This window comes from Oryzias latipes, chromosome 19 (assembly GCF_002234675.1).
Source record: "Oryzias latipes chromosome 19, ASM223467v1".
NCBI classification, from domain to species: Eukaryota; Metazoa; Chordata; class Actinopteri; order Beloniformes; family Adrianichthyidae; genus Oryzias; species Oryzias latipes.
The window spans coordinates 6,290,014-6,307,942 of NC_019877.2; the positions used below are offsets into that span (position 1 = coordinate 6,290,014).

Sequence of the window (17,929 nt, forward strand, 5' to 3'; positions counted from 1 at the left end):
AGTGAACAGCTAAATCTTGAGTGCATTGAATATTTAGCACTGTGGATTATCAAAGTGCTGTCAGGTATAAATAATAGATGCAAATGCACGCGCTGCTTTCACTGAGCTAAACAATATGCATCCTTTACTGTTTATATTCAGTTCGGAAATGTCTGATATTATTTTAACCTTTTCAGGCCCACCAGCTGGCTCATATGCAGGCCCAGGCCAGCAACGGGTCACCGGGGGTTTCTTCCCCTCACAACCACAACAACGAGGACGAGGAGGAAGAGGAAGACGAATATGACTATGACTACGAGTCTCTATCAGATGGTAGGATAAACTGGAGAACTGAAACTGTTTCCAGACTTTTTCTGGACTCGTCCAGAAGATTCGACTGGCTTTGTGGCGATAAGATATCGTTTAGTGTTTTTCACCTCACTGAATCCAGTCAAGATACATTAAGACCTATATTCTTTGCATTTTATGTACTTTTTTTTTCTACAGTTATTTTTATTTAAAGCAAAGAAAACAAAATGCCTGTGGCATAACAAACATTAAAACCTGAAGAAACGAAAAAAAAATGGTTTTTGACCTGAAAAAGGTTCGGGACCCCCGGTTTAGTCAGTTTTGTTCTTTGTGGTTTACAAAAAAGTGTCATCATTTAATTCATTTATTTAATTTTGTGAAGTGCTGTAGAAAAATATGGTTCTCATATGTTGCACACATTCCTCACTGTGGTTCCCCTTTAGCCAACTGACCCAACACGCTTGTGATTGGACGTCTTTTTGTGTAGGTTAAAAGGCAAAGACAGTAGAGAGCACAACAGGAAGAGAAACTGATAAAGTTGACCTGAAATGATTTATTTCCCGATCGATTTAATACCTTTTTACCAAAGTATTATGGAATGTGTCTGGTTATCAACCATTACTGCTGCAAAACTACAACGATTTCCACAAAGTTCCAGTTTGTCCCTTTGTTCCGCCTCTCCTCTTTTAACGCTTCCGTCTCTGCTTTATGCTGACACTTTGTTCTCCTTTCTTTTCCTATCCTCCTTTTTCCCACCTGCTCCCCTCTTAGCCGATGTCCTCACAGCCTCCACGGTCGCGTACGGCCTTGAAGGTAAACGCACAGCCTCCTTCTGTTTCTCTGCTGTCCTGCTGCAGTTAGTCGTCATTTGGAAACCCAGATTTTTTTTTTTTTGCTGTCTGTTTGATCGAATTGAGAAGCAAAGGTTGCCAAGCGCTTTCCATCCTCCACTATCGTACGTTTACATTACATAATGTGGCAGTCACTTGGAGCATCTTGTGCTAACACAGTTCTGCTCTTTGTTGCTGTGGTTCAGTGTGACAGAAATCCTCCCAAAGGTTTCAGCTTATCTTCATATTTCTGCTGCCCTTTTTTTTTTCCAGCTTCAAATCCAACTCTGTCTCTATGAGGAATGTAATGTGAGCTGCTTCCTTTAATCACTGGACTATAAAAGAATATTCCGAAACAGTGGAACGTCCTCCAAACACGCGTTGATGAGATATTCCTGACAAAGAGAAAATCATGGAGTCAACGTTCGGAAATGTTTTCCGCGGTTTCTCCCACAAAACCCGTCCCGTCCCGTCCTCCTTCCCTCCATTCTGTATTTGTCTGTGACCTCGCCAGCGGCTGGGCGGGCTCATTAGAGAAACAAAACAAAGCCATCTGGTTTCTCAGGCCCCCGCTTTGCCCCCCACACCAAACAACAAACCAGGGGAAACTACCCCGTCCCGCTCCCAGTGCTGCCCTCTTCCAATCCCCACACTTTTTCCTGCTTTTCCCTGTGTGACACACTTACCGCTCAGGGACCTTTCAAAAAAACATCTTTTAGAGCCTGAAGCTTCTTTTCCTTTTTCAATGGAAACGCAGACTGTCTCTGTTCCAGCTGCTCCTGCAGCACCGCATTCAAAATGAGCTCCTGTACCAGTTTACTGGAATGAAAATCGGAATGATTTCACGGTCAAATCTTTCTAAATGGCTTCCAAATATAAGGTAGTACAGGTGGGATACTCAACTGTTGTCGAGTTTGATTGCGATGATGTGGATTTGGTAAAATTTTGTTTTTTTATAAAGTCCCATTTTAAGGCAAAATCCAAAAATCTTTGTTGTTTTCTAAGACATCTTCTGGAGAACGGGAGTTGATCATTAGAAACTCTCCTCTGACTTGTGTGCGGGACCATAATCTTCTTCTTGAATCTTCTGCTGATTCACAACAATGTGATTAAAGAAATGCTCCAAAATGCCATCTTAAATATATTTTCTCTATCATCAGAAAAATGCCACAAGAACATGTTTAAAATGCAAGAAAAAACAACACAATTTTCTCAATCGTTTCTCTTTATCGTCTATTCAGACAATAGTTTAAATTAGACAGATGCAAAGTAAATGTAGAAATAATAAAAATCCTGAAACTAAAAACACACAATGACACTAGTCACATAAAACCCAAAAAGAAATCTTTTACATCCTAGAAGTGACAGACAAATTACAAAAGAAAATTAGTCTATTTGAAGTTTGGATTTTAGGTTTTTGTCCTGAAATATTTGTTGATTTTGGAGTCAAAGAGCACAAAGATGATTGATTCAGAGTGATGTGAGGCCAAACTAAAGAAATGAGAATGTCCATAAAAGCTTTACGTGTATCGATTCTCCTTTAGAGGTAAAGATCATGTTTCTTTAATTAATTTACCATCCAGTTCATGGTTGGATATGATATCTACTCCAGTTCCTTGTCAAAAACTAAAAGAAATATATACATCTTTTATTTTATAGTTTGCATTCAGAGAATAAGTCAGATGTTTTGTTGTGCAGATAACCTCCTGGATGACAAAGCAGATGCCAAGAACTCTGTGGACAAAGAGGAGCTTCATGCTGACGACATCCCCAAGAGGATGAAGAAGCCCGACAGCGCCGTGCAGAGCAAAGGAAAGGTCAGAACCTGAAGTTTATAGAAATACATTTTCCCTAAAGTTAAAGAAAACTTTCATTTTGGGTTTATTTTTGTTATAAAAGTTTGTATAAAAGTATAAAAGTGTTTTTTTTTTCTTTTAGATAAAAAGTTATTTTGAACTACGCTGGTTTTGAAAACGTATAAAAAGGTGTCTCGTCTTATATCCTCCCTCATCTGTAGGTGTTCGACATGGAGCTGGGTCAGGAGTTTTACCTTCCGCAGAACAAGAAGGAGAGCAGGCAGATTGCCCAGGAGCTTTCGGATTTAGTGATCTACTGTCAAGCTGTGAAGTTCCCTGGTAAGGAATGTTAATCTGCTCTCCTCTCTAGGTTCCTCCACCTTCTTATTTTTTAGTAACTTCTCACGTAACCGTGTCCCCACTTCCATTAAAGTCCAACTCCGTTCCTCTTTTTGATCTATCGTCAATGTCATCAGACATTGTGGACAGCGCCATTGGTTCAGAACAACCCCGCCTCCCTTTCCCATTATCCATCTGTTTACTTAGTCTCCTGCTAGCTTACAGCCCCTCACGTTAGCGGTGCAAAAAAAGAAAAAGCAAACAATATCTGAGCAACCCAGCCATAAAGTTTGGAGCCAGATTCCAGCTCAAACAAGAAAAACAAAGATGTACACGGATCTGTCTATAAGTGGATGCATCGGAATGGAGCGGAGGCATTGTAGCTTCTGTCACAACTACAAGCTTTTTCCAACTGCATTTTTCCATTTGTTCCTGATTCACAACAATTTATATATAAATATACGCATAAATGCTATTTTCTTTATATATGTCCTCCATCATGAGAAAAATGCCACAAGAACATGTTAAAAACACAGTTTTTCATTGGAGCGCATCTTTAAGAAGATGTTAGCATCGTGTCACTTCTTCCTGTCTTGTCCTCCTGTAATCCCATGTTCTATTTAAAAAGCAGTTCCACTCCATTTCTGCGGATCGCACTTGCGCTCATTTTCCATCCCATAAAGGACATGTGACTCTTGTCCTCATGGGAGTCATATGGTAACTCAATTGTCATGTCATTTTCCTAAAACAGTGCCGTTTGCTCTCAGGGTGCTGATAGAAATGCTGGAGAGAACATCCTGACCATCTTTAAATTAAATCTATGGTCTTCTCTTAATGTCACGCTCCACTTTTACCCACTTGTGTACTAAGAGTCCTACTTGAAATGCTCTCAATTCATCGGTCCAAAACACTTCACTTGTACTGGGTTGTTGCTTCATTTCATCAATCAAACAGATCATCTTTTTCCTCAGCCTCTTCTTCCACTCTCCCCTTCCTCCTGTTGTGATTTTGCCTCTTCTTTTCCTTTAAGTGACATTTGCCCTTCTAAACCCGCCTGTCTCTCCACTGCTATTTTATTTGTTTACAGTTTCCAGGGACTATTATGTGAGAAAGAGGAAGCAAGAGAACTGTGCTAATGTAGACGGAAAAAAGGATGGTGGATGCTCGTGTATTTGAAGTGATCATTTAATAAATTATCATTTGTAAAAGGTCTAGATTTTATTCTTTTTTGTTTAAAAATGGTGAAAAAGTTATGAATATTACAAAAAAAGAAAAAAACATATTAATTATTGATCTTTTTATGTCAGATAACTCATTTAGAAAACATTTTCTACTTTTTTTATCGTTTAAAAAACTGTTAGCAAATAATTTTATGCAGGAAATGTATTTTATTTTGAAAAATTCTAAGAACAGTGGCAGAACTTTTAACGTTTCTTGGATCTCAATGAAGTGACCCTGACCTGATCAGTATTGCTGTGTCATCAGTCCGTTTGCTGGTAACAACTAATCTGCTCAAATGCTTGTCATGTGTGGGAATTCAGGCCTGTCCACTCTGTCTCCGGCCGGCTCCAGCAGAGGGAAGGACCGAGGGAAGAGCAGGAAGTCCATATTTAGTGCAGCTCCTTCTCGCAGCAGCGCAGCCGGGGAGGTCACGTCCCAGAGCCGCACTCCTGGGAAAGGTAGGAGAGCTCCTGATGCTGCTGGAGAACTGCTATGAATGTAAATTTGGACAACAGATTCGATTTTTTCTTCCTTCTTTTTTTGGAGTAAAAATGAATGAAAATTCCACCCGACTTAGAAAGCCTGCAGCACACATAGGGCCCTGTAGTTTTGTATTAAAAAGACCCCTTTTTTAATTAACATTACTGAATTCCTGTTAGTAAGACAAGAAAATCTTGTTTTGCTTCTATCGATTTCTTGTAACAACGGGGTTCTGAGCTGCTGCTTCGCTTAGACTCAAAGCCGATAGAGAGAGAGGGACAGCGACAGAAACTGCTGCCCCACGGGGAACCAAAGAGACGTGACAGTGAAGCTACTTGAACCCGATCAACCATTCAATAAGCTTAAAAATGGTTGATTTTTCAGAAAAATACTCTATATTTATCAAGGAGTCCGTTTATTTCTTCAACACGTCTGAGCACAGCACAGCAATTCAGCAGCGACAGGAAACTGGCTTCTAGGTACAAAATAAAACACCGGGGGAAGTTTCAAAATAAAACAACCATATTTATGCTGCGTTCATAACTTCCTCACTACAGGTAGGAAACTAAATTGATCTGTTTTATGATATATTCTGATTAGAATTCCTTCTTTAAAGTATGTATCATTCAGTTTCACAGTCTTATGTATTAAAATCTTTGCAATCACAACAAAATCCTGTGATTGGAGGATAAGATGCAAAAGGGAGCTGAGCTGTGAATCCCAGTCTAGAACCAGAGTCAATATGGGGGCAGCGGTCAGGAACTGGAGGTGGCAGAGCCAGAATGCAGGAAACTAGGCTTGTTGTCAGAAAATTAAACATGTAATAAATAAAGCTAAACGGGACAGAAACCGTGGAGAGCAGATCACCTGACACACATCATTTTAAATATTATTATGAATTTCTTTATTCTGGGGAAAAAAGTTTTTGGAAATCTGTGTTTAAATGATAACCATCTGGATTAAACTTGATTCATGCTGAATTCTTTTATGTGTTTACATAAAAGAAATAAAAATTGAATCACTTTCACCAACAGTCTCTGAGTATTAATCTATTAGTAGTTTATTTTTAAAATGGTAGTTAATTGGGTTGTTAAAAGGAAAAAAAAAAGGAGTTTTGTTTCCCTTTTCTGACTCTGAGCCTCTAAAATTTTGCGCACGTCCCTGATTCTGCAGGTTCTTCTGAGCGGCTCAGCTGGGAGGAGCAGCAGACGTCTCCGGTCCTCAACCCCCCCACGTCGCTCAGCGCCATCATCCGGACTCCGAAGTGCTACCACATATCGTCTGTCAACGAGAACGCCGCCAAGCGCCTGTGCCGGCGCTACTCCCAGAAGCTCATCCAGCACACGGCCTGCCAGCTGCTCCGCACGTATCCGGCGGCCACCAGGATCGACTCCACCAACCCCAACCCTCTGCAGTTCTGGCTGCATGGAATCCAGCTGGTGGCTCTCAACTACCAGACTGATGGTGAGCGCCGCCTGTGTGGGGGGGGTGGGGGGGGCATACTTTTGGATTTGCAGAAATGTATAAAAAAAAAAAAAAAATAATAAATAATAATAATAAAGACATAAACTTTTAGCAGAACATGTTATACATCATAAAGAAAAGGCTTTATGGAGACAGATCAAAGAAGATACAGATTTAAGACAAAACTTATTTTACTTTCAAATCAAATCAAACTTTATTTTGTAAAACACTTTTTCTGTAACACAAAGTGCTTTAAGATCAAATTAAATACACAAAATGCCCCCTACACCCCACATTATACGTTTAATTTGAACAAACTTGATCATTTTGTTGTCTGGCATGTACAATTACTGAGGCAAAAACAAGTGCGCTTTTATTTTGTAGAACAGGAAGCAGTATTGAGGGCTTTTCCATATCACTGGAAGAATTTAGGGAGTTTAGAAAATGGTTGGAGGGGTAGAGTCAGAAGTTGAATAATAAAAATGAAATCACTTTAATATCTATCTGTTTAGCCTGACATCATTGTTTATTCCCATTTTTCTACAAAAGCCCCCCCCCTCTTTGCTGAGATTCTGTGTTGTCCGTCTGGACTTTGATGAACTATCCTTTTCTTTTCTCCTGTAAAAGTCCAAGTTCATTAAAAATCCTGGAACTCCTCCATCTCTCCCATCTCCTCTGCCTCGGTTTATCTCCCCAACACTCTCTTTCTCATGTCTCATGTCTTCCCCCCTCCTCCCTAAAACATCTTTCTTCCTCTGACATTAGAATGCAGATTCTCCAGACTGGCGGCTTTTCCTCACAACGCTCTTTTCTGTTTTTCCTCAGACCTGTCCATGCAGCTGAACACAGCCTTGTTCGAGCTCAACGGCGGCTGTGGATACGTTCTGAAGCCGGCCGTGCTGTGGGACCGGACCTGTCCACTTTATCAGCAGTTCTGTCCGATGGAAAGAGACACGGAGAACATGAGTCCCGCCAGCTACTCCCTCACCGTGAGTTTAACGCGGCAAATTTGGGCCTCCATCTGTGGGTTCATGAGGTCATTAGGAGACTCTCCCAGTACGGAGAGGTTTACCATCTGTGTCTGAATGACGGCAGCTTTCAGCTGTACCTCCATCTCTGGGATCCAGTTAGATGACTTGCTGTCCCGTGGTAATCAGAGGAGGGAAACACCCTTGTGCTATCCTATGGGGTCCAGATGACCCCACCCTTACATTGACGTCTTATTCCTACCATGACAAAGGTGGATAAAGGTGGAAAGATTTCATGTAATCCATGGACACCAGTGAAGATCACTGGTGTCTAGATGACCCAACTCCCAATGTTAAAGTGCCTAGGATAGCACAAGGGTTAAGAATAATAGAAGAAAAATATCATAAAGTTAAGGAGATTCTCCTCCATGTTGGTTTTGGACTCCACCTGCTGATTACATCATCAACACGTCACAAGCCAAAGCTGAGTTTTCAGCGTGAATTATTCTGTCTGAATTTCTGGAAATATCGTGATGTGACGCCTGTAGCGCACTGCCGCCAGACCACCTGATGCTCTAAACACGCCGTAGGACGTCTCAGTGCGTCTGTACATTCACTGCCACGCAAATGACATTTGATGTGAACGCAGCTTTAGAGCAAAACTGAGTCTTTGATTGTCAGAGGATTGTAAGCGGTCAAAGGATACTGACTTTTCAAACTTCAAACTTTAGTGATTTATAAAGCGCCTTTCATTTTGGTTAAAAACACAAAGCGCTTAACATAAAAGAAGATAAAATAGTCATAAAATATGAAAATTATTTAAAACGGAAAACACAGGACAATCACACACAGATGGGACCCCTCCCTCACCAGATTCCTCCCTTCCACCCACCCAGTAGAACCCTGAACAGAAACAGAGAACTGCAGCTTAAAGGCTTGGTGCTGCTGGGAGGAAACGATGTCATGGGGGTCCATTTATTCCAAGGCCCAGCTTGACCGTGGGGGTCATTACCACAGCGCCCGCCTACAGCTACAGCTATTAGCCAAAAGAGCAGGCCCAGCAGGCCCAATGAGAACGAGCACCGCAACAACAGCGCCCCCTACTGACGGAGCTGGTAGTGCCCCAGAACAATGGATCCCCAAGAGGAAACACTGGGTTATGAAAATAAAAATTATAATATAAAACAATATTAAAACAATATAAGATATATCAATATTAGTATTTAAAATAATAATATAATAATAAATTATATATATATTTTCCATATTTACATTTTCTCGTATTGCTCTTTTTTCCTGCAGGTGGTTTCCGGTCAGAACGTGTGTCCAGGCAACAGCTCGGGCAGCCCCTGCATCGAGGTGGACGTTTTGGGGATGCCTGTCGACAGCCACCATTTCCGCACCAAACCCATCCACCGCAACACCCTCAACCCCATGTGGAGCGAGCAGTTCCACTTCGCCGTGCATTTCGAGGAGCTGTGCTTCCTGCGATTCGCCGTGGTGGAGAACAACAGCTCTCAGACCACAGCTCAGAGGACTCTGCCACTGACGGCCCTGAAACCAGGTGGGATTCAGAACCTTTTGGACAGAACTCCTGGGATGATCTAGAGTGAAGCTATGTTGTCGTTTATTCCAGGATACAGGCACGTTCAGCTGAGGACGCAACACAACGAATCCCTAGAAGTGTCCAGCCTTTTTATCTACAGCCGCAGGACTGACGAAGGCCCTATAGGGGGCGCAACTCCCTCATCTTTGGTAAGATTTAGTAGTTCAAACAAGGGTTCTGCTGTTAAGTGCACTTGGAAATCTTCAAAGCCTCCTTTAATGACACACACTCATTAAAATTTCAAACCGGGACCGACTGATCCGCAAACGTTCAAAGAACTGCTGCCGGCACCGTCAGCAGCAGAGCATTCTGCTGCAGTCGGACTTTGACTGCCGCTGCAGAAATGGCATGTCAGGACGCTTTAATACCTGCTGCCGTCTGTTTGTTACGCAGCTTTTCAGCTCTGAGGAGAGACACCTGTCCCAGCAGCACAAGGTCACCGTTCACGGAGCTCCAGGTCCGGAGCCCTTCGCGGTTTTCTGCATCACAGATCAGACTACAGCTAAACAGCTGCTGGACACGGTCAGTAAGGGTTTATTTCTATAGAGCTGTAGTTTGCTGTGTTGTTGTTAAGCTCTCTTCTGTGCATCTGCAGGTTGTGGCGACGACAGGAAACCCATCAGCGCACATCTTGTGTGAGGAGAAGGTTCCCCTGTTGAAGGAGCGCAGTGAGGTGAAGCGCTGTGCTCAGTATCGATTTCTAGCACCTGAGGAGGAGGTGGTCAGGCTGGTCAGCAGCTGGGACATGGAGGAGGGCTACGTGGGGAGGATCTGCCTCAAAACAAAGGAGGAGGTGCTGAAAGAAGAAGTTCAAGCAAAGTTCTGTCATGTAGAGTCTGGCTCCCTCTTGTGGCGGAAATGCCAAAGTTCTCATTTGACTTTTGGGCTGTTTTTTTACAGAACTTGAATGAGAAAAACACGGAGCTGGAGACGGAGGAGGAGACAACAGCGGGATCAAAGGACGGAGCAGCAGGAGAGGAGGATATGTTCTTCGTTCAGGTCCACGAAGTTTCACCAGAGCAACCTCACACTGTGATCAAGGCCCCGCGGTACAGCACGGCGCAGGACATCATACAGCAGGTACCTCCCACTAAAGAAAGAATGTGGATTTCCCCCAAAACTGGAACCAGTGCGTTAATCCTTTTGTTTTTGAACAGACGCTGTCCAAGGCAAAGTATTCGCTGTCCAACTCAAACCCCAGCGAGTACGTGTTGGTGGAGGAAGTGACCAAGGACTCCGCCTCAAAGAAGTCGTCGGCCACCAAGCCCCTCCAGCGGGTCCTGCTGGACCACGAATGCGTCTTCCAGGCTCAGAGCCGCTGGCGGGGCGCGGGGAAGTTCATTCTGAAACTCAAGGATCAGGTAGCTCCGCAGCTGACACCTGAGTCATATTTTCCCGCTCCTTTTAGTTCAGCTATCTTTGTTTTGGTTTGTCTGTGAGTCAAAATGATGCTTTAAACCATCTTCTGTGTTATTGTAACAGCTGCTTCATCACTCTTTGTTTTAACATCTGTTTTGTCGACCCCGCATGTGCTTTTTTTGTGTGCCTATTGTATTTAAAGACTGGAAATGTTGTTGTTTTTTTAATGTTTTGATCATCCTCTCTGCTTTTGAGAGCCATTGCTGCAAAATCCTGTGAATAAAAGCACTTTAATGTCCCGCTTTCCTGCCTGAATGTGAGTGCTGCTTCATTAATACCCACAGACACCCCCCCCCGGCTCCTTTCTGAGCTTTTACTTTTAGAAAACTCCACCCTGTCTGCTTCCAGGTGGTGCGGGAAGACAAAAAGAAAGTCATTTCCTTCGCCAGCGAGCTGAAGAAGCTGACCAGCCGCAGCCGCAGCATGACGACAGGCGTGGGCGTGGACGGCCCCGGCCAGAGTAAGGAGGAGCGAGCTGCATGCTGTGTGGCTCTGACCGAGCTCCAGGAGTGAGGCTCACACTCTGCCTGCTGTCTGTGCATGGAACAGCATCAGAGGTAGCGTATGTGCTCTCTAACCTCTAACACTGCAGGACAAACTTGTCAGAATCCAGTCCAGTTAAAGAAAACTCGCAGATTCTGTGCGTTTGACTTTAAAGTCTCACTCCAATCATCTTTTGATCTACGGTAATCTAAATGCGTTCCCGGCGGTCTTTTAATTATGACTATGTCGTTTTCTGCAGAGAGAGAGCAGTTCATTAGAAATTCTCCTCTTGAGTTCTGGGCGGTACCGTCGGCGCAGAACTCTTAATTCATGAACTGTCCTGCATCATCAGACAAATGCCACAAAAACATGTTAAAAACACCCAAGTCCTGATTTTTACTGGAGTGGGTCTTTAAAACAAAGTTTAGAAACCTGAGTTGGTCTGTTTTGGTCTGTGTTTGTGCATAATGAAAATTTTCTGTTTCATTCCTGCATGTCTCATCAAAGTCTGAAGAAGAAACCAGTTTTTAAGTGTTTCCTGTTTCAGCAAATGTCTGGTCAACCAAAAAATAATCCCATAATTGAAGATAAACGAAGCCAACCTAATGTTATCTGAAGTGACATAAAAGACCCACTCTGATGAAAAATGTTTTTACCGTGTTCTTGTAGCATCTGTGTGTGTGTGTGTCTCTCTCTCTCTTTTTCTCTCTCCCTCCCTCTCTCCCACTCTGCTCCTTTCTGATGCATCCACTTGTAGACGCATAGATCCATAGATCCATAGATCCGTATACATCTTTGTTTTCCTCGTCTGGGCCTCGTTTGGCATTTGGCTCAAAACTGTGCGGCTGGATAGCTTCACTATTGTGCGCCATTCTTCTGCACCGGTAATGCTAGGTTGGAGTTGGGAGGGGCTGTATGCGAGAGTAAAACAGAGAGCTCTCAGTTATGGACAATGGGAAGGGGGGAGGTAAAGAAAACAACGCTGTTTTCTTAAATTTTGTCTAAAAACCGCATAATCTTCGTTGAAAGACCACTGGGAACGCTTTGAAAACCGATGTAAGGATGATCGGGGTGAGACTATTAACGGAGCGTGTTTGAAGGCGATCGTAGCTTTAATAAAGTTGGAGGAACAAATGTGAAGAAAAAGTCATTTTTAAATAACCTGAATCAGTGCTTTTCCTTTGTCTGTTTGTTGTTAACTCGTCTGTTGTCTCCCCTGCAGGTTGTCTGTCTGCAGCCGTAGATCTGAAGGCGTGGCTGACCGAGGGCAAGCTGGGGATCGAAAGCTTCCTGAGGGCCTCCTCCTCTTCCTCCTACTTCAGAGAGCAACCCCAATCGGACCCCCTCTGCACCTCCTCTCTGACTCCCCTCGGCTGGAAGCTTCACCTCCTCAGGAACTGGAAGATCCACAAATGACGTGGCGGAGCAGGAACTTGCACTGATCGCTATTAAAGAGTCTCCAGTGGGGTACAGGGCCGCACTTTGCGCGATGAATCCGCCTCTCTTCTTAGATGAAATAGTGATGTAAATATTGTTTCCGGAGGGTCTAGAGAATCAGGGGCAGCTGTTTTTCTTCTTATTATCAGGGATGTTAAAAAGCACTAAAGCGTTTCTCTAAAAGACAAAAATCCTGTTTCCCCGAGGAGGAGGCGAGTTAGCCTGAGATGACCCCGTTTTAGCTCCTCTTCAGTCATGTCAAAGCTAACATTGTAAAATCCACATTTCTTCTGTTAGATAGCTGCTTTTTAAAGGCAGATTTAGAGTTTTCTTTTTAAATCCGATTGGACTTGTACTTTGGCGATGATGATGGGAAACCATAAAGAGTCGGGAAACGTCTAGAAAAGAAAGTTGAGGACAAATGAAGGATGAGAGGGCGATAAAGGCCGTCATGACAAGCTGGCTTGTTTGGTTCTTTTTCTGTTTGCGGGTCCAGTTTCACAGGACTGGAAGGAGAGCTCTCAAAGAGCGCCAGCGTCCGAGGGAAGTGACGGAAACGGAAAGGCGCCCGCCCGTCTCCGTCTTGAAGGAGGTGATCTTCGTTTTGAGTGTTGGAAAGCTGCCTCAAACCTTTGGTCGTCTTCTCTTAAAGGATCGTCTGCTTGTTTTCTTCCAAGTTTCTGAAAGCTCTCATAGAATCAATCAAAGTTAGTGTGACCCATCCCCAACGGGAGCAGTGAACCACGCCTGGGAACCATGTGGTGGTTTAACCAAAGAGTTATTATAGGCTAGAGACGCCATGCTAGCCTGTTACTATAGTCTAAGATACGTGAAGAGCGACGCCATATTGGAAAGGGTGATAAACAATGAAACACGGCTTAGCAGATGCAGGAAAATTACCATAAAATACTCTGATCGTTTCAAAATTAAGACCCAGATCGCGTCCAACAGATGCACGACATTTCAAACTTAAAGAAATACATCATTATATAGGAAGCGCCATGCATACCTGATAGATAGATAGATAGATAGATAGATAGATAGATAGATAGATAGATAGATAGATAGATAGATAGATAGATAGATAGATAGATAGATAGATAGATAGATAGATAGATAGATAGATAGATAGATAGATAGATAGATAGATAGATAGATAGATAGATAGATGTGATTTTATTCAAATCTACACACAGATTTACACAAACTTTTAGATTCTTCGGTCTAAAAGACCGCAGACCGCTAACCCGACGCGGTCAGAGTGGACAGGAAAGAGGGCGCAGTGAACACTTGGCGTGGTAAGGTCACTGTAAAGCAGGTGGCGGGCGGGGCTTGTGGAACCGAAGCCGGTCGCTGCGGGGGAAACGACCCGGTTCAGTAATATGCTTCAATTCAACGTGGTCATCCTCCAAAAACATGAAAAGAGTTGTGGTCCTGCTAGAAAACATTGTAGCACAGCATTGAGCCGGCATCTCGACCCATCCGACACGGCGTCCAACTTCACATATGCAACAGGCTAGCATAGCGCCTCCAGCCTATAAAACTCATTAAGTCTTTAGTTTGGTGGATTTGAACTCCCAACCCTCCAGTCTCAGGGCGGACACTCTACCACAAGGCCACGGAGCTGGTCCAAAGGTTGTGGATATTCAGAAAAACCTGACAACAAAAAACTGATCTTTCCCACAGATTTGAAGGCAGCAGGGATGGATTCAGCTTCGACAGCTTTGGAGCAAAAACAGACGGATTTTCTCCTGAAAGCATTTTTGCACATTTTATTTGTTCAACTCTTCTTTCTTACATCCTATGTTGTTGTTTTTTCTTTCTTTCTTTTTCCACTTCAGCCCCACCAGTTAATCAAAAACTAAACCAGTTAGTGGCTGTTTATTGTTTATATTTGTGAGCCTTAAAAAAAAGGAAACTGACAGACAGAAATCTTCAGCATTTCACTTGAATTTATTGTCCCTGGATTTCCTGTTCTGTTTATTTTATTTTTTTTTAACTGAATGTAGTTCTTAGATCTTGGATTTTACTTTCTTGCTTTTGCCGTTTTGTGTTAGTCCTTTCCTACTTTTTCCTGTGAATCCAGCTGATCTAACAGCAGTTGAATACTTTTGAAGGAGGAGATTTGAGTGAAATGCTGGTGTTTGAGATGTTTTAGCAGGAGAGTCCCTTCATTAGGCATGATGGATCCACATTCCAGTCTGATTTAAGGCCACATTTCACAAACTTCTTCCCGTCTGTCTTCAGCGAACGTTCCGGCCTGACAGCTGTTGTCTGCTCGGATTCTCGCCCCCGAAGTACCGTTTCAGTTCGGACTCTTTGTCAGCAGGTGGGCAAGGCGGGCGGGGGCGATCTGATCCCCGAGGCTCACGCTAATTAAGCTAAATGAGACACTGATCCCAGAAACCACAACTTTATGTCAGCGATAATGAAGCTGTAATCCTTTTATCCCGTCAGCCTTCTGGCAATATTATGGATTAGAATCGAAGATCAAAAAAAAAAAAAACGTCCAGGAGATAACGTCCTCCCTCACCTTGGCTGGTCGATTTGGCCTCTTCTAGGCGTGAAAGCGGCGCAGCAGGAAGGGACCGTCGGTGGTTAACTGTAAATCTGTTGCCATCGGCTTCATCAACACTTCTCCTCTACAGACCTCATTCTGAATGTAACCTTACTGACTGCCGGACAAGACTATTTATTTGAATGTGAAGCCCTGGTTGGCATTTTTCTGTAAAGTTCCTTTAACTCATTTAGATATTTCAATGTTTGTTAACACTCATGAATAGTACTTGTTTTCATGTGTACTAAATCATAGTGATTTTTTTTCTTACATTTATTGGAATTATTCTATTGTATCTACTGAGTAGGAGTCGAGTTTGTATTCTTCCTTCTGTGTCTATTGAGTGAACATCTGTCTATTTACTTGAATTTGAAGAAATGGATGAAAACTGGTGGATTTGTTGTAAAGCAGGATCCCAATAAACTAAAAAAAACTAAAAGAAAAAATGTGATGAGGCTGCGGATCACAGGCTGTTTGCTATCATGTAAACAGGGATCTTTCATGTTTGATCGTCCATTTCTGCTTGAATCTTCCCTTAAATCCTCTCTCAATATTTGACCGAAATGGATTGTTTACAGCGATGGACATGTTGACAAACATCCTATTCCCACCGTTGTGTTCCACAAGTACGGTAGCAATGAAAATGTCTTACTGGGACTGAACTGCATTGATTCCGTAACCCTTGTACTATCCTAGGGACTTTAACATTGGGAGTTGGGTCATCTAGACCCACTAGACAGTGCTCTGAACCTTTTTTCTTCAATGATTTGTGATCTTCACTGGTGTCCATGGATTACATGAAATCTTTCCACCTTTATCCACCTTTGTCATGGTAGGGAGAACACCTCAATGTAAGGGTGGGGCCATCTAAGATAGCACAAGGGCTAATCTGCTGTGATTTTACTTTTTCTTTTTTTTAAGGTTCCCGGTGGCGTCATCATCTGACACAACTTTTAAAAAAAACATCAAAACCTTTACTGCTGTCATCACATCGCAAAAATTCACTGAAAGTAAGATTTTGAGCTAAAAAAAGATCTTTTAATTTAAAAACCAAAAAGAGGTTCACTTTTTTATATCTTCTTTCTTTGATAACATCAACTTTTACCTTCATTTTCTTGAAGTAAAACTGTCACCAATTGTTTAATTTAAAGTTTTCAAAGTCTTAAATGAATAATGCCGCTTATTAATATTATATTATTTATTGTTTTAATTATTTCTCATTAAGAATTATTTTTGCCTTGGAGGCACGTTAACGTTGGGAGTGGGGGTCATCTGGACCCCACAAGATAGCACAAGGCTTAAAACATTACTTCTGTTATCATATTATGTAACGTATTTCAAGAGTTTCTTAGCTCAGTACTGAGGTTGTAACCTGACTTTTCTAATATTATTCCAGCCTCTAATCAGATGTTTGCTGCTGTCTTCTAATGAGTCTCGCTTCCTCTGCCTTTTTCTTTTTTTCCCAAGAAAGAGTTGTGGGAACAGGAATCGGACGCACATTAAGCTCGTTTGATTGAATCAATAACAGCTGCCGAGACGTGCCTGGCCTTTTGAAAAATGATTTCAAATATTATTCAGTCCACTAATTCTGTTTGATAAGAAGAACTAGCTTTCAGATTTCTCCGCCAGTGCAGCACTCTGACGAGTCCTTTAATGCAAAATTATGCAGTCGTCAAATTAAATGACCAGTTTCCAATCGCTGCAGTTCTGCCGGTTAATGATCCGTCCTCTGCAAGACTTCAGATGAAACAATTCACTGCGATGTGTTCCCAACTGCAAAACGTTGGCCTACCTTTTGGGAGAACTTCAGGGAAATGAAAAGGAAATCTTCCCTCCGATCTCAATCAGTTTGATGCAGATGTCCATCAGACCAAACAAGAACCACCTTTGAACTCTTTTAAAGGCATCAAGGGGGAGCAAATCTTTACGTTTTTAAACTTTAGCTTGTTTTAACTTTTGTTTGTATTTTAGAACTGGACTGAGTGGCCCCTCCCCCTCCCATTCCAAACAGGAAGTACCCGCTAACTCCAAGAAGCCAAAATCCAATAGACTTCTATTGAGGAATAAACAGTCATTCTATTGGTCAGAATAACTATTTTTGCTCATCCTACTTTCTTTTTCATAATAATTAGAAAACGTTTTTCAAGTTATAAACTGACCAATGAGGTGCCTCCATGAAGTGTGTTTGATCAGTAGAATCTTTCAAGTTGTAGGGGCGTGGTCGTCTAAATCTGCATACGCTCCAGGCACATGATGCGCATTCAGAGTTTACACTGAAAAGCTGTTACCCGATGCTCGCGCGTGTCCTTGCCATTGGAAGGGATCTCGCTCCAGGCTGTTCCTTTCACAGCTCTATTCCGATATAAAAGACTTGTCGTATAATTCCATCTGGGCACAACTGCATGATCACTTTTTTCAAACGGTTGGCATCGTGAAATTTAAAGAGACGCTACCCATATGTCGTTTTGAACGCAAAAGCCAAAAAAGCACATATATGGGCGTTCACATAGACTTTTCTTTGGAAGAGGTCACTTGAATGTGCTTTGTCCACGAATCTGCCGTAGAAACAAAGGCTCAGGTTTACGTATCACAAAAAAATGGCACTTCTTTTTTCTCTGTGCCAGAAGCAAGTCCTTCTCTATGGCTGACGTCACACCGACTCGGTCCAGTTCTCTCGTTTCCACTGAGTGGTACGGTCCACTCGGGTATTTTGAACGTTTCCATTATAAAATGGACCCATTAAGCTGGACCAAACAGTTCCATTATTGGTTGTAGATCAATAAAGAAAGGAATAAACCAGTTAGGGCGGAGCTAGTGTTCATTGGTTGATGGTTATTAGGACAAAAGAAAACAGCGTTATTCGTTATCGCTGCCCGAAATCTTCTCTCAAACAGTTTTTGTAAATATAAAATATTAGGATATTTAAGCATTCGTATTTTTTTAATGGTCCCATAATTAAAATTGTTCAGGAAATATTTATTTTTACACAGTATAAATGGAGGATTTTTGCTTTACGTATTTGCAATAAAATCCCTCCAAAG

General features: G+C 42.4%; 1 protein-coding gene across 9 annotated transcripts in view; it reads left to right on the forward strand.

Annotated features, from left to right (window-relative positions):
- plce1 (phospholipase C epsilon 1) overlaps nt 1–15,321 on the forward strand; it is an 87,570-nt gene extending 72,249 nt beyond the window's left edge. For 5 of the 9 annotated variants that reach the window (XM_020711878.2, XM_020711882.2, XM_020711881.2 and 2 more), the window contains 15 exons: nt 177–312; nt 1,060–1,101; nt 2,817–2,935; nt 3,136–3,253; nt 4,795–4,932; nt 6,128–6,418; nt 7,244–7,407; nt 8,689–8,950; nt 9,023–9,141; nt 9,386–9,514; nt 9,588–9,785; nt 9,893–10,072; nt 10,150–10,353; nt 10,760–10,871; nt 12,117–15,321. In XM_020711878.2, the coding sequence (XP_020567537.2) occupies nt 177–312; nt 1,060–1,101; nt 2,817–2,935; nt 3,136–3,253; nt 4,795–4,932; nt 6,128–6,418; nt 7,244–7,407; nt 8,689–8,950; nt 9,023–9,141; nt 9,386–9,514; nt 9,588–9,785; nt 9,893–10,072; nt 10,150–10,353; nt 10,760–10,871; nt 12,117–12,310 (2,406 nt within the window). In that variant the 3' untranslated portion in view covers nt 12,311–15,321. Of the gene's footprint in view, nt 1–176; nt 313–1,059; nt 1,102–2,816; nt 2,936–3,135; nt 3,254–4,794; nt 4,933–6,127; nt 6,419–7,243; nt 7,408–8,688; nt 8,951–9,022; nt 9,142–9,385; nt 9,515–9,587; nt 9,786–9,892; nt 10,073–10,149; nt 10,354–10,759; nt 10,969–12,116 lie in introns of all 9 variants that reach the window. The other 4 variants (XM_020711883.2, XM_020711884.2, XM_020711885.2 and 1 more) reach the window with 3 other exon arrangements.
- Nucleotides 15,322–17,929: the final 2,608 nt, after the last annotated feature.